The following is a 13,998-nucleotide window of genomic DNA, read 5'->3' on the forward strand; positions in this document are numbered from 1 at the left end:
TCCGGATCGGCAGGCAAGTGCCTTAACCAACCGAGCTACGCTGGTGGCTAATACCCATTATTTTGTATGATATTTTAATCGTTTTCCTACGCAAATATTGCCCTTTTAATATAGTACACCCCATGTAATGGATCAGTACCACCATCCCTTCAACATAGACTCCTCTATACTTGCTAATTCCGTATAAGAGTGGCCTTGTGATGGGCTACATAGAAACTACATCAGGTAAAATAATTAATTAAAGTGTACCACTTAGAAAAAATTATGTAAAATTAAATAAACTTATATGTTGGTACTAGAATTTAATTTAATTACTAGTCTAAATATTAAGTAGCACAAAACTCCTTTTCCTACTAAGCTAATTTTAGAATGTAAGATCAATTTTAGGGCATTTTTAAGGACATTTTTGAAAGATTTTTAGGTCATAAAAAGATTGTTTTTAGGACTTTTTTTTATGATTTATAGGTCATCAAAATCCTAGCCCTACTAATAATATTAGTAAATTGACTTGTGATTTCTGATTTGTAATTTGTAGAATATTTCTGCTGCATAATGTAAGAAGAGCACTTACAAATTACTAGTAAAATACTAATATTATTAGTGAATTTTATAAGCTCTTGTTGCATAATTGAAACTAATATTATTAGTTATTAATGGTTACTAATATTTTTTCTACAAATCTAAATTCACCCATTATTACAGATTATTAGCAAGGTTAGTTTGTTTGTAGTCAATAACACTAAATTAAATCATGATTAATTATCTAGTTTTGGATTCTTCAGATAAAGAAGACTTACGAAGGCCTCCTCTTAGACGACAGAAAATGTGTTGTTCCAATTGATTTTCCATATTCACATATTTCTTTCCAACCATTAATTTTGTAATCTTCAGTTAATGTGTTGCTAAATTGGCCAGTAATATTGACTTTATACCTTATATTTTAATACGCAAAATTTGAGTTTTTGTTGCTCTTCTCTCTTTCCCATTGCAAAAGACTGAGACACAACAACTGCATATTGTTTAATTTACACTCACTGCCATCAAGATTATAGTTTCTACCTCACTGATTGATTGATTTGTTCATTTATTCATTCACTGATTTATTCTTTGATTTATTTATTTATTCACTCATTCATTTATTTATTTGCATGAGATATTAAGCCTAATTTAATGCGCATTTCGATAATGGTGAAAATAGTACGTACAGAACGATTATTAGTCCTGACAGCTCAGTGACGCGAAAGAGGAGAAGTAATAGGAGTAGTGGGGAGAGCTCCGGAGTAGAGATAAGGGCGAGCAGTCGGTAAAGGAACACAGTACAGCTTAATTGTACTAGAAACATACTGCTCTACCGCACGCATGATATCCGATTGCTCCGAAGACAAGCGAGTGACTAACCCAAACACCCCTTGGCATAACTAAATGGACTCACCTGACCCAGGCGCACATCTCCGGCGACTGTCAGGACTGAATAATCGTACTGTACATCCTGTAGCTATTTTCATTCTCCTTTCCGTACCTGCAGATGCTGTTGCTGATGAGGCACTGGCTGCTGAGGAGGCACCAGAGGTCCTTGGTGAGTTGGAATGTGCAGTCCAGGGGGCGGAAGTTGCACCTGCTGTTGAAGATGCTGCTGTTGTGCCAGTAACTGTTGTTGTTGCTGCTGCTGTTGCTGTTGCTGCTGTTGTTGCTGTTGTTGTTGGTGTTGCTGAATCAATTGCTGATGCTGCTGCTGTGTTAAATGGGGTGGTGGTACACCCAACAGTGGTGGAGGTCCCGTTAACTGTGCAACTGGGACAACAGCTAATGTTGAAAGAGGAGTACGTATATTGGTGACTTGCATGCAAGTTAGCTTCACTAGAATAGTACAGATAAAATGCTTGAAAAAGTATGAGTCAAGCTTAAGACATACAGGGGACATAGGGACAAAAGATATAGACAAAAGACATAGCTGAAAAAGAGAATTTTGAGCATAATCACAAGCCTGATGTCAGTTTTGGATAATTCCTGCACAATGAAATTAATTTGTGTGTGTAATGACAAGGATACCTATCTGGTTATCAACCAGGATTAGAACCCAGGCCCTTTGGTAGCTTGTATGTCCATCATGCTAGCATTGAGTCATCATGAAAAGCAATGTGCAACATAATTTTAATAAAGTAACCTACAGTATAGAAAATCAATAAAAAAGACTGTGCACATGTGCATACAAAAGTGCCAGATTTAGAACCTTAATGGTTGGTTGGTAGCCAATGCTCTGGTATCATGTCAATGAAGCCATCTTCTATGCCACATCAATAAATTTAAGAATGCAGTTATATTGTCAGACTCCATAGCAGCTATTCTATCAATAGTCTCTAAACACACACCTTCATCTCAAACAGCATAAATAACTAAAATGCTCTCTCAATTAATATCACTCAATAAAAGAATTGTATTCCAATGGATACCATTCCATTGTGGAATCCTGGGAAACGAGAATGCAGATGCTTTAGCAAAGAAGGGCAGCACTGCTACTTACAGACCTGTTACTAAATTTACATATTACTCTGTGAAAAGATTTATAAAATCTACATACTTAGACTTGAACGAACAAAATTTGATAACACAATCTCAAGGGAAAAAATAGAACTCTCTGCATCATAATCCACAGTTAATTCCCGATTCACCACGAAAATCGTCTGTAGGTGCATTTAGATTGGCAACAGGCCATGACTGTTTGGCCAAACCCCGGCATAGAATTGGAATATATCAGTCCCCTAACTGCCCATTGTGCAACTCAAACCAAGAAATGGATTCGTAACACCTCAAAATCTGTGCTTCAGTGGCTGGTCATGATAATATCTTTGAAAAATATTGGAGTGCAAGAGGTCAAATGACTTTATTGTCAAACGCCTGGCATTAGAAAACAACAACAACAACATTTGTTTTTGAAAAGTAGACTACTCTTTTTTATACTTTTATCAGATATTTAAATTCTAATAAGTCTTGTTGTGGTACCTTGTAATTTTTGTCCAATTGTGAGTTCATTTCCTTATAAAATTTTAGAAATTTAGAACCTGCATTTTTTTTTATAATAATTGTGGTCGTTCACGTACTTATACCCTTAATGGTTGGTTGGTAGCCAATGCTCTGGTATCATGTCAATGACGCCATCAGCCGTTTTCTATTAACAACTATACAAATTTTAATTGGTCTAATTCACTATCCATCCTTGCTCCAAAACTCCTCTCATTGTTAGATAATACAATACAAATAAGAATTGAGTCCACACAAGTACTGTGTAAGACATGTTCAACCATATTCAAACCTGCTTTCCCCAGCATGTGTACTCGAAAAAGGTATTATTACAGGCAGAGTAGGTACTCCTTGCATGTCTGTTGTTCAATATTGCTTTGGAAAAGGTTATCCGAAGCTCAGGAATTGAAAGGAGGGGTACAATATTCCACAAATCGGTGCAAATATTGGCTTATGCTGATGATATTGACATTGTTGGGAGATCAGAAAGACCCATAAAAGATGTATTCATCAACCTAGATGCTGCAGCACAGCAAATTGGCCTTAAAGTAAATGAGGGTAAAACCAAGTATATGGAGGTATCAATAAATCCCTCAGAAATGGAGTATCTTGAAGTAGGGGATACAAGTTTGGAAAAGTTACCGAATTTAATTACCTAGGTTCACTAGTTACCTCAGATAATTATGTGAGTGCAGAAATCCAACATAGACTCCTCACAGCAAATAGATGCTATCATGCACTCCAAAAACAGTTAAGATCACATGATATCAGCCTCAACACTAAGTGCAAATTATATAAATCATTAATAAGACCAGTCTTGCTTTATGGATCTGAAACCTGGGCAGTTGGAAGTGCTGACAATTGTAGGCTGAGTATATTCGAGAGAAAGGTTCTGAGGACGATATACGGACCAGTAAATGATGAGGGCAGTTGGGGGAAAAGATATAACTATGAATTATACCAACTTTTTAAAGAACCAGATGTTTGCAGAGAAATTAAAGCTAGGAGAGTCAGGTGGCTGGGCCATATCTGTAGGAAGGATGAAAATGATCCTTGACTCTCACTATACCTTTTGGCACCAGAAAAGTAGGGAGACCTCAGCTAAGATGGCTGGATGAAGTGGAGGGAAAAAGACCTTTAGGGAGGCCGAGACGTAGATGGGAAGATAATATTAAAATGGATTTAAGGGAGGTGGGATATGATGATAGAGAATGGATTAATTTTGCTCAGGATAGGGACCAATGGCGGGCTTATGTGAGGGCGGCAATGAACCTCCGGGTTCCTTAAAAGCCAGTATATAAGTAAGTAAGGTGTTCGAGGATGGAAAACAAAGGTGTTAGATTGAAGGACATGGAAAAGCATCGTTGGGGCAGTCAAGGCTGGAACCCGGCTGTAGAACCAAAGAAGAAAAAGAAGTAGGTACTCCACTTCCTTCCCTGCAGTTTATTATTACGAAAATTGAACTATCTGCTCATTTCAAAGCATGTACTTTGTTTTATTCATGTCACCCATTATCTTGAATTGAATGTAAAATGGGAAGGAAGTACGTTACCTGGTTGCTGTGGCACTTGATTCGTGAATATAGGTACACTGGACACAACTGGAAGTGATATGGATGTAGCTACCAAGCCCGGAATAGCACCCTGCTGCTGGACAAGATCTGCAAGACAATCACATAGTCTTCATAGCATGTACTATCTTCCTCTTAAAAATAGCTTCCGATGTCTCTTGTCTTAAATTATACATCATTTTCCTCCCCAGAAGTTTAGAAATAATAGTTAATTAAGAAAGAGTATGGAAAACAAGCAGATATGCTACTATACCTTGTGGTTGTATGGGCTGGTGGTGTTGCAAAGTTACCAGCCCTGGCTGAGCCAAGCCTCCAACACTCACTGTCTGGAACTGAGCTGCAGGTAAATTACATCTGTTATTGATATCAGTTACATTTTTATTGGTCATATCTACGTGCATACAAAATCATTTGCTTTGAAAATAATATTTCAATATATTGAAACCAAGTAATAATTTAGGTCTCAGCTTATTTTCAACTCAAGTGGCACATCAGACATTAAGTCCCTATTATGTACCAGAGAAAGTTGGTGATAATTGGCAAAACGTTGGTAATGAGGTGATTACATGAAGTGATTCTCATGACATAGCTCTTTATATTTCTATATTTGTAGTAATTAATTTTGCATGAATTTCCATGACATAGATCTTTATATATTGTAATTCTTTGTAGTAATTTAATGTCCATGACAAAGCTCTTTATATATTGCAATCCTCTGTATTAATTAATTTTGTATAAATTCCCATGACATAGCACTTTATATACTGCAATCTTTGTAGTAATTAATTCTGCATAAATGTCCATGGCATAGCTCTTTATACCCATAGCATCTTTGTAGTAATTAAATTTCCATGACAAAGCTCTTCATATATTGTAATCCTCTGTAGTAAATAATTTTGTATAAATTCCCACGGCATAGCTATTTATATATTGCAATCTTTGTAGTAATCAATTTTGCATAAATTTCCTTGACATAGCTATTTATACATTGTAATCTTTGTAGTAATTAATTTTGCATAAATACTCATGACATAGCTATTATATATTGCAATCTTTGTAATAATTAATTTTGCATAAATTTCCATGACATAGCTCTTTACATATTGCAATCTTTGTAGTAATTAATGTTGCATAAATTCTCATGACATAGCTCTTTATATATTGCAATCTTTGTAGTAATTAATTTTGTATAAATTCCCATGACATAACTCTTTATATATTGCAATCTTGTTAATAATTAATTTTGCACAAATTTCCATGACATAGCTCTTTATATATTATAATCCTCTGTAGTAATTAATTTTTGCATAAATTCCCACGACATAACTATTTATATATTGCAATCTTTGTAGTAATTAACTTTGCATAAATTCCCATGACAACTCTTTATATATTGCAATCTTTGTAATAATTAATTTTGCATAAATTTCCATGACATAGCTCTTTATACATTGTAATCTTTGCAGTAATTAATTTTGCATATATTCCCATGACATAACTCTTTATATATTGCAATCTTTGTAATAATTAATTTTGCATAAATTTGCATGCCATAGCTCTTTATACATTGTAATCTTTGTAGTAATTAATTTTGCATAAATTCCCATAAAATAGCTCTTTATATATTGCAATCTTTGTAATAATTAATTTTGCATAAATTTCCATGACATAGCTCTTTATACATTGTAATCTTTGTAATAATTAATTTTGCATAAATTCCCATGACATAGCTCTTTATATATATATATATATATATATATATATATATATATATATATATATATATATATATATATATTGTAATCTTTGTAGTAAGCTCTTTATATATTGCAATATTTGTAGTAATTAATTTTGCATAAATTTGCATGACATAGCCCTTTATATATATTGTAACTCTTTGTAGTAATTAATTCTGCATCACAAATATACATCATTGCCCCACTCACCTTCACAGATAATACCTACTTCCGCACTCTAGTAACTTCAAGACATCACTTATTTCATCTCAGCTTTTTATTTGCTGCTGTAAGAGGATTTACTTACCTTGTTGCAGAGCAAGATTATTTATTTGTTGATTCTGATGTTGCTGCTGCTGTTGCTGTTGTTGTTGATGCTGCTGCTGCTGTTGTTGCTGTTGCTGTTGAAATTGAGCAAATTCTTGTTGCATTGTCTCAATCAAATTGAGAGCCAACTGTTGAGCTGCCTGCAGTCCTTCAAATTTAGGATGTCTGAAACATAAATGCTGCTTCAGAAACAGGTTTTCCTCTGCTAACACTGATATGAGATATTAATGAAAAAAATTCCCATGATATTGGAATAATGTAAATGCATTGTGTATTGCTGTATATGCTACTTTAAACTGAATTATGAAATAAAACCACCTTAAAAACAGAATGGGGCAGAAGAATTTGACAGTTAAGTGTCAAAGACAGAAAGTATGCTAAGCTCCAGCATTTATTTTATTGACCAAGCATCCAATATTCAATCAATGCATTTAATTATGTTTCTGTGGCAACAATGAAGCTTCTGCCCCATTCTGTGCAAATGACATGTGTTAATTATGTAGTACATACTCCACACACAGATGTAGAGGCTCCATAGACTCTGCTCCTGTTGTAGGTTCACAGAAGCCAGAACCTTTGCCTCGTAGTGTAACAATAGCTCCAGTTTCATTACGTATGTAGTGAAGATTTGCCCCTCCTTGACCAATCAACTTATTTCGCAAATCGAAAGTTGGTGGAGCATGTTCAAGCCCAATTAAAACTTTTTCCTGGAAAAAAGAAATGAAAACGTAGTTGCCTCTGTAGTCTTCATTCAAAATGAAAATGTTACCTTTATTGTAACAGCTTGCAATGCACACGACTCAATACTAATACAGTAACTTGGAAAATGTTATGAATGCTAGCAGTAATCACTACAGAAAAACAAGAACAGTATCATATGTACGCGAATACTCTGCATATATTTTTTCCGGAATTTAGCAAAGAAAAACTGGGGTGCACGCATCATCTGAAATAAGGTTGGTACAGCTTCGCCTCAAACACTGGATCCTTTATAGGAAGATGGCGACAACAATGATTCTTCTGCTAGTGATGACGATGAAAGTAATGATGAATACATGTAAGGGAGCATGTAATTACTGACTTTAATATTTTATGCACATATTAACATTAAACTGATAAAAACTGTAATTCGCATTTTTTTTTTTTTTTTTTTGGCTAATGTAGGCCTACATAGAGTCCCGGATGCTTTTACAACAACATGTGAAGATTATGATGAGTTTCTTGAAACAAATTCATATTTTATTTAGTTTTGGAGTACATCATTAAGTATATAGGATTAATGTCTTGTAAATCAAAAAACAGAAATTACAGTCAATTTTCTTCTTCTTCTTTTTTCTCCTAAAATAAAGGTGTGTGGATTATTTGATGGCGCGGAGTATTCGCGTATATACGGTATTTAGAAATTCATTACGAAGATAGATATGTCTTTATATACTTACAGATTAAGTTAAAAAAATATTATTTATGTATCGAGAGTATTATGTTACTAATTAAGCACTGAGGGCAACAGCTTTGCTAAACCGAGGGTCTGTGGACCTAGGTTTTGTAAGTTGCCATAGATGTATTAATCATTATTAATTCCCGAGTTCCATACAATAATTTATGTTTTACCTTTTTATTAGAAAAGGAAATAAATATTAACCCTTAAGCAGTCGTGTACAACCACCCCACTCACTTAAACTGTTATCTCGAGTATGCGAATTCAGATTTCAAAAATGTCTACGGTTATTGTTATCTTACCAATTCCAATAAAGGTACTGAAAGTTTCAGAAGTACAGGCTTACTGAATATATAGTTACAAGCTCCATAATATCTGACTGGGGTGTTCACAACACCCCACGCGACCATTTAAGGGTTAATATATCACATTAATTTGATGAATGTTTGTCAATTTTATATGTCAGAGTCAACAATGAAGTTACTAATAAAATAGTAACTAGGGAGTTTTTTGTATAACAAACTCAGTTTCAGAAGTTGTGTAAATTGAAAAAGTACTCTCTTCCAGTCGTGTTTAATTTTATTCATTTCTGTATTTTGTTCAGTTTCAGAAATTGTGCAAATTGAAAACATTACTCTCTTGCAATAGCCTGTAACCATGACAAACTTTATAGGCCCTTGGGCATGTTACAAATCCCTAATGTCCTAAATGATTACAGGCATGAAAATGTTGCAATAAATTATCATACACGCGACAAAAATACAAACCATGCTTTTTGCTCCTTTTTTTTTAATTTTCTTCACATTTCATCACAACTACAACTCTTTGAAGTCAGTTTCATTATTGCGAATGAATGCTATAAATAGATATTACCGCGATAAATTGTATTCCCTGGGAAATAAGAGCAATTTCAAAGAATGAGTAATCTTTTTTTTTTTTTTTAAATTTCAATTTGAATAACCTTTCCAGATCCTGATCCGTTCTTCAGGACATAAGCAGGAACCAAATTTTTGTGGAGTGTGACATATTGTGCCATTGAATTTAAACACGAACATTCATTCAGTGTCACACTGCTATAGCAAAATGGGTCTTTCTCAATATATAATAGTGCTTCTTTTTTTATTTTCAGTTTCATGGTTTCTGTTTTGCTTCTTTTTCTTTTCTTTTCTCTTTTCTGGCATCAATTCAAACTATATTTAACTAAACATTGTCATATTGATCAGGTATTTCCATTACCATTTCAATATCTAATTATTATTTATATTCAAATACATAAAATAACAGAATGGGTTTTATCTAATAAATCCTATTTCTTTAAATAATTAACATTATAAAATGCTATTTTTAAACGCATTTTTGTTATAAATACAAAGAATTAATGCTATAATTTCTCAAATCTACAACAGATATATTATGTACTGTATATTTGTACAATGAAATGTAACAAAGGTTACCCACATATATCTCAAAATGAAGATTTTATTCATGCCTTTACACTTCTACAATTTTCTTAAAAACTCCTAACTTTCACCTCTTCCTCACTTATAATGCTAAGGCCCGACTGTATAAAACTCCCTGACTAAAGATCAACTTTGATCGAAGATCGAAAAGTGAACCGAGTTCAGACACTTCTTCTATTGTATAAAACTTTTCTGCGATCAAATTTCCTTGGTTCAAATGCAATCTAAGTTCACGTGAAAAGGATTTGGCAACATCGCATAAACAGGTGAAATACATGATGTGCAGACCATGTTATACAGGTTTGTTCAGTGTTGCCAATCTAGCGACTTTAACTCTTTTTCAACAACAATTTCTTTTAACTTTTATATTGCTTAAATAGGAACTTAGTGACCTTTTTAGCGCCCCATAGTGACAAAATTTAATCTTTCTTTGTTGATAATGAGAAATTTAGCGACTTTACAACTACTTTTTGGCGACTTTCCGTATTACACTCTGTTGGAGACACTGGTTTTTTTGTGCAATGTAAATAATGGCGGACAATAAGAAGAAGGTTGACTCAAGTTGTTGTCATGTTATGGTGTTTGATACTGCTAAACATAATAAAGCTTTATAAAACGACAATTTTCGTTTAGTAATACAGTTAATTGAACATTTATGAATGTACCTATCATATCCATTAATAATTAATGGTTGTTATAAACATAATATAATTATAGGTTATGTTATTTGATACTGCTGAACACGATAGAGCCTTATAAAATATAAGAATGTTTGTGTATTAAGGCAAGAAATTGAAAGAAATATATATAAATGTACCTAACATATCTATTAATATTAATAATAATGGATATTTTATTTGCACAATCTGTCACTCGTATGTTTCAAACAGAAAAGAAATAACTGAACTTGGATCATCTAATTTAATCGGAGAAATTTCTTCAGTCAAAGTTGACTTTAGTTTGAGACAAATTAATCTCAGATTAGACTTTATACAACACAAAATTCCAAGTTCAGCTGAAACAAGGATCAATTTAACCTCTGATCTAAGATTAAATGGTTTATACAATCGGTCCTAAGAGACTTTTCTAAAAATCTGTTGCTTGTGTACAAACATTAACACTACTAATAGTACAAAACTAAGGCCGGGTGCACACAGATCAGACGCGGCGCGACGCGACATTTTTATCTGTTGGTACTTGTCTCCCATTGATTTCTTATGATGTGATGCACACAGAATCAGATGCGGCGCGGCGCGACGCAACATTTTGTCTGTTGGTACTTGTCTCCCATTGATTTCTTATGATGTGATGCACACAGAATCAGATGTGGCGCGACAGCCGCGAGCAGATATGAGGAGACACAAAGAGACAACTTCGAATGACTGCTTTAAGTTCGTCACGAGGAGACTGTCTGATAGCTGCAGTGTACTGCGCATGCGTTGGTAGTGGCTACGATTGCACGCTTTCATTATCTACAAAAAATACTATTGTCGTGTAGTGCACATTATTCATAATGGAGCTTGATGCGGATAAATTAGTTGTTTTAGTACAGGAAAAATATATTCTGTAGGCCTACAATCTTTGAAACAATATCACGAGAATAATGTGGTTTCTGAAAATATGCGAGAAATTGCAAATGAGATGAAAGCACCAGGCGTATAATAATTTATAATAATAACACTGCGTAACAAATTTTAATTTTTTTTTTGTGCTAGGCAAGTGATGCATGTTTTCTATATAATTTGAGCCTCCTGAATACGAATATGACAATAAAAAACAGTTGTTGGTTACGGTTTTTGAGAAATTTTCGAATTTATATATATTCAAAATATTGCTTTATATAATGACAAGAAGGCTAAATATTCACTGTTCAGAAGATTACAGCTTTCTTTTTCTGCATTTTCTTTTACACGGGGCATCAGGTACATCACGAGCTAAAGTCCAACAATAGTCTGCTAGCATATTGGCACTCCATTGTCCTTGGTATCTTTTTTCCATAGTTGAAATTTCTTGATGGAAGCACTCACCATGCTCATCACTGAAATCGCCACAATTCTCGGGAAAAAAGTCAAGATGTGAGTGAAGGAAGTGAATTTTCAGGTACATTTTACAATCCCTAGTTTCATATGCCAACAGTAATTTTAGCACTAATTCTTCATAATTCTCACTTCTACAGTTATCCAGAAAATTTAATACAACCTCCATGAATGCAGTCCAGACGGCTCTCTCTTTTCCTTCCAACAAAGATTCGAAGTGATTGTCCTTCATTATTTCTCTAATTTGTGGTCCATTGAGAACTCCTTCTTTCATTTTTGAATCACTAATAGCAGGAAATGTTACGGAATGCGCGCTGGTGCAAGTCCTCATGGGGGAAGAAATTTTCTCACGAAATTTCGGCCAGTGTATGGGACCAGTGCCCACCCAGCATCGTGATGCACTTGGGGAGCTACGATAGGTAGCGAAAGCCAGATATAATGACTGGGGGGATCATCGTGCTAACCACATGATACCTCCATTCTAGTTGGATGATCGTCCACCTCTGCTTTGGCATGTGGGCGTGAGGCCAGCAGCCGGCTGGTCGGTCTGGGCCCTTCACGGGGTGTAGCGCCACAGATTATTAATAGCAGGAAATTTCTCTGGATATGTTTAAATGCTTCAGTTTTATGATTCATCCCTTTAACAATATTCTTCATTAACGCCAACTTAATGTGTAAAGGGGATAAAATTACTTTACTTTGAGGTACAAGGGGTTGATGTATAATATTTTTCTTCATTGGCTCTATAATGCTTATCTCGAGTGCGACTGTCCCATTCGCACAGAAAACAGCAAAATTTTGTGTAGCCTAATTGCATTCCAAAAAGAAATGCTACAACCTTCAAATCCGCACATATAAACCATTCGTACTTTGAATATTATCATTAAAGCACACTTTAAAGAAATACACGTCTTACACAGAATACTAACACCACAGAAATATCCTGGTAAACTGAAGCGTTTTCATACGGCAAACCTGTTTCTTCCCCTACAAATGGAACCGAAAGGGGCAATAAAACAATTTCCGCTTCTAGAAGTGGTTTTGACATGGTGATCTACTGCAAAATATAAACTACAGGAATGTAATTAAAGCTCACTGTGAAAGAAATACACATCTCAAGTAAAATCAGGTAAACTCAAGTGAATTTATACCGCAAACCTGTTTCACCCCCTCCAAATAGACTTGTAGAAGGGCAATTAAATAATTTCCCTTTCTACAAGTGCTTCTAACATGGTGTCCTACTTATACTAATATTGTTTTCACATAATGGGTCTTCACATTTGTAAAACAAAATAGTTACACACGAAATACGGTGATTTTTTTTTAATAAAATGCATAGAAAATGAATTATATTATGCATCTCGAAAACCCGAAGTGAAGGAATATTTTGCTTGTTATTTTTTAATTCAGGAGGTCGAAATTAGTAAATTAAATTATGGTTTATTTAATGACGCTCGCAACTGCAGAGGTTATATCAGCGTCGCCGGTGTGCCGGAATTTTTGTCCCGCAGGAGTTATTTACATGCCAGTAAATCTACTGACATGAGCCTGTCGCATTTAAACACACTTAAATGCCATCGACCTCAGCTGGGATCGAAGCCGCAACCTCGAGCATAAAAGGCCAGCGCTATACCAACTGTGCTACTGAGGGCGACTCGAAATTAGTAAGAATTTGTCAGTTTTATGTCTGGCACAAAATGACTGTTGACCAGTGTAATTTGTAGTAAGCCTAATTCTCTGCTCTATACTATCACTCATTATTGATTTAATATATTATTTTTCTTTATTGTGAATCGTGAAGTAGTCATGAACATAAAAAATGACGTTTTTGCAGTACATTTTAATTTTAAGACTCTTTCAATCGTATAAATTTTTAGGAGCTTGCGTCCTTAAGAAATAATAAGCAAATACAATAGAATTTTTCATAGAGACAGTCCTCTTTTATTGACGCCATTTTCTAGCCTAGGCCAGTTTTCCAAACCCACACAGCCAGCAAATCAGTTGTCGCGAGCAGACAGTTTTAAGCTGTCTGCGAGGCGTTGTAAAGCAAAACATAGCGTCACGCCATGTCGCGTCTGATTCTGTGTGCACCCGGCCTAACACAACATTGTGACCCTGATATTGAAAGGATGAGTATAACCATGATAAAGAAAAATATAATGTATTTAAAAAGGGCTCAAATATGTTTTGAATGTAATAATATTCACTACTGCTAATCTATGTTCAAGGATGTGGCCATACAATAACTGAAATATTTTTGTGCACATTGAATTGTTAACACACAACTGTAATTTATTTTGAAGCACTTCTAAGTGTGAGTCATGTAAAAGTTTCATGCTCAGAGTATTAGCTAGTTTGCACAGCTATAAAATAATAAAGGAAGCATTGCAGCTAACTACAGATAGCAGAGCTT

The 13,998-nt window shown here is 34.6% G+C and overlaps 1 protein-coding gene across 11 annotated transcripts in view; it reads right to left on the reverse strand.

The window, feature by feature from the left end:
• LOC138708871 (uncharacterized) overlaps window positions 1–13,998 on the reverse strand; it is a 151,882-nt gene that overhangs the window by 44,809 nt on the left and 93,075 nt on the right. For 9 of the 11 annotated variants that reach the window (XR_011334779.1, XR_011334778.1, XM_069839138.1 and 6 more), the window contains 5 exons: window positions 7,162–7,358; window positions 6,632–6,816; window positions 4,842–4,925; window positions 4,571–4,678; window positions 1,520–1,803 (listed from right to left, as the gene is read on the reverse strand). Coding sequence is in view for 8 of the 11 variants with exons in the window: in XM_069839138.1 (XP_069695239.1) it covers window positions 1,520–1,803; window positions 4,571–4,678; window positions 4,842–4,925; window positions 6,632–6,816; window positions 7,162–7,358 (858 nt within the window). In the remaining 3 variants the exon portion in view is untranslated. The remainder of the gene's footprint in view (window positions 1–1,519; window positions 1,804–4,570; window positions 4,679–4,841; window positions 4,926–6,631; window positions 6,817–7,161; window positions 7,359–13,998) is intronic. The other 2 variants (XR_011334780.1, XM_069839135.1) reach the window with 1 other exon arrangement.

The sequence above is a fragment of the Periplaneta americana genome, chromosome 11, assembly GCF_040183065.1.
Source record: "Periplaneta americana isolate PAMFEO1 chromosome 11, P.americana_PAMFEO1_priV1, whole genome shotgun sequence".
Taxonomy (NCBI): Eukaryota; Metazoa; Arthropoda; class Insecta; order Blattodea; family Blattidae; genus Periplaneta; species Periplaneta americana.